At 36.4% G+C, this 2,970-nt stretch overlaps 1 protein-coding gene across 1 annotated transcript in view; it reads left to right on the top strand.

Moving 5' to 3' along the window:
* LOC139128207 (uncharacterized) overlaps positions 1 to 788 on the top strand; it is a 2,623-nt gene extending 1,835 nt beyond the window's left edge. The window contains exon 3 of the mRNA XM_070694035.1: positions 567 to 788. Within this exon, the coding sequence (XP_070550136.1) occupies positions 567 to 788 (222 nt within the window). The remainder of the gene's footprint in view (positions 1 to 566) is intronic.
* The last annotated feature ends 2,182 nt before the right edge of the window (positions 789 to 2,970 follow it).

Consider the following 2,970-nt stretch of genomic DNA (forward strand, 5'->3'; position numbering starts at 1 on the left):
TCCCTACTCTATAACAGGCAATCGAAAGTAGTCTGAAGATTGCATGCATGCAACTTAAGCAACAGATATTAATACTTTGTACTTGAAGTGTTATGTGTTATTATATATAACGCTCTGCTTTTAGCGGCGACGACTGTAATTTCCATTTCCCAATATATATATATATATATAATATATATATATATATATATATATATATATATATATATATATATATATATATATATATATATTATATATATTATATGTATATATATATATTATATATATATATATATATATATATATATATATATATATATATATATATATATCCAAAATTGAGTTTTTTTTCAGCCTACGTTAAATATTTTTTTCTGCGAATGTACAGAAATAGTACTAACGTGAGAGAGAGAGAGAGAGAGAGAGAGAGAGAGAGAGAGAGAGAGAGAGAGAGAGAGAGAGAGAGAGAGAGAGAGAGAGAGAGAGAGAGAGAGAGATGCTGCTGCTGCTGCTGCTGCTGATGATGATGATGATGTATTTAATTTGACAACTGATATTTTTTCTCAATAATAAATTCTTTACAGGATGTAAAGGACCTTGATGAGACAGAAGGCATCGTTTCAGAGACATTGAAGGTGACTGGAAAGCCCATTGAAGATGTTACCGCGATTTCCACTGTGATTGGACCACACTGTGTCGACAAGACGACCTACTTGACTGTACCAGTGGACGGGGAAAGTGACGAGAAACAACTGGCTCCTGTGTCTCGTGCTGGTCAGTATAATGCTATCATAAGGAAAAATTAGTTCCAATCGTTTACATTACTTCACCAATTATCCCCAATTAGTTCCAATCGTGTTATACATCATATACGGTCGTGAATTGCACAACAATTTAGGGAGGAGCCCTACAGAAACCGGACTGCCTAATCCAATCCTCCTTTGGTACGTAGTTTGGACCCCACCGACTTCTGGACTGGGGATTGCTGTTAGCGTGCATGTCCTGTTGCATAGAGGAAGAAGGTGCTTAGTGCACGTGAAATGCATACATTGATTTCATTGGACAGAAACTTGCAACATGACTGATACCGTACCAATACACAAAAGTCGTTAGAGCTACTCAGATCACATGTATATCATTGACTGAGTTGTCAACTCCAGCCAAATCGATACACGGATCTCAAATCGAAACTTACTCTGTAATGTTAGGCAATATTGTCCAAGCTTTTGCGTAGTAGAGCACAGGCGGCTTCCAGTTGATCTGAATCCATTACCCTCAGCTCCCATCGATTCTTTGGCATGTACCATGGCCCAGCAGTAATGTGTCCTGATGGGTGCAGCTGTAATATATATATATATATATATATATATATATATATATATATATATATATATATATATATATATATATATATATATATATATATATCGATGTATGAAGCACTTGTTTCACAAAGACGAATTTTGTGTGCCCATCTATTTGTCCTAACATTGGCTTGTTTATGCCGCTGTTTGTTGAACGGTCAATCACTGTATTTATCAGAGCTTTTTGAACTGTCAAAGAGAATAAATTCAAGTATATTGTCATGGTAACAAACGTTAGCGTGGCTACGCAGATTATTACTGCAGTCTGATTGTAGGTATGCAGTGTTTCCTGGTCGATATTTTATGACCGTGAGTCATGACTGTTAGCCATGCTATTTTGAATTTCAACTTCGGGCAAAATTTAGCGATACCCTTTTCTCGCTCAACATTTTACATTGGATTGGCAAGTAAGATTAACTTAGCATTGAAAATGATTTCTGGTACAAGTCGGAAATACAACTTCATGATCGAAGTCCCCCTCTCTTTTTTAGAAGCTCGAGAGATGTACTAGCTATTTTATGTGAAATTGAATACAAGCTCATACAATTGTAAAACGTAACAATAGTACATGGATATTTGGAAGGAATAAGTGCATCTGACAACAATGAAACCAAGCAGAGTAAATACGCTTCGAAATATCAAAACCCATTGTGTAGTCTGGAGTAATGCAGCAGCTGTCACAACGAAAAATATGTTTGACCTGTGAGAAACACAAACCACTTCTATTATTCTTGAATATACCTTAGGAAGTACAATGCAAGCAATGACGGTAGTAATGGAACATATCAATGAAAACCCACACGTTTAATTTGGTGAATGATAAACCTACACCACTTATATTACTTCATAACAGAACGAGGAACATAAGTCGTCGTCCAAGATAATGCAGGCGCTACAGGTAAGTAAAATGACTTATATACGTTAAAGTCACGAAATATCACGGTTTCTTACCTCCTCCTTATAAAGGACGCGTTTTTTTCCTTTCGAAGTTGTTAGCGAACAAAGAACACCGTAATGAACACAAAAAAGTGTGCCTCAGACTCCTTTTACCCCGTCACATTTTGTCTTTTTACTTTGAAATGTTTAAGACTAGGGGGTCAATATTATGCCAGAAAAGTGCCGTTCAATGTTAAATATTCTTTGGAACAGCTATGTTGCTCATAAACTTTGTACAGTCTAACCAGTATGTCAAGTTGTGGCCTCTCTGTGTATCGATCACGCACAGAGCCTTTCAGCAAGGCCATGCTCAATAAATGTTACCGGCCGTTAAACTTAGCTAAAATATGCTGCGGCGAGGTTTGAGAACATTTGTAATTTCAAAGTCTACACACAGTTTAAATTTCTTTCTGTTCTTCGTAAAGCATGTTGAAATTGCAGAAATTCAGCTTGTCGACTCAGTCTGTACACGTGTCAAGTGCGTTTTTATAGGTGAAGAGTGAATTCTGACCCGGACTAGATTTCGAACGGATATAATAACAGTGCATTTTACACGTCACATTGACAATTTAAGTGTTTCGCCATGCTACTAGGAGTAGAGCAAAAAACAATTTTAATAGTAAAAACAAACAAGTTTAAAATCGGGGGAAAGACATCTACAGTTACAGTTACTGGCTGTTTACGCAAT

This window comes from Ptychodera flava, chromosome 3 (assembly GCF_041260155.1).
Source record: "Ptychodera flava strain L36383 chromosome 3, AS_Pfla_20210202, whole genome shotgun sequence".
In the NCBI taxonomy this organism is placed as follows: domain Eukaryota; kingdom Metazoa; phylum Hemichordata; class Enteropneusta; family Ptychoderidae; genus Ptychodera; species Ptychodera flava.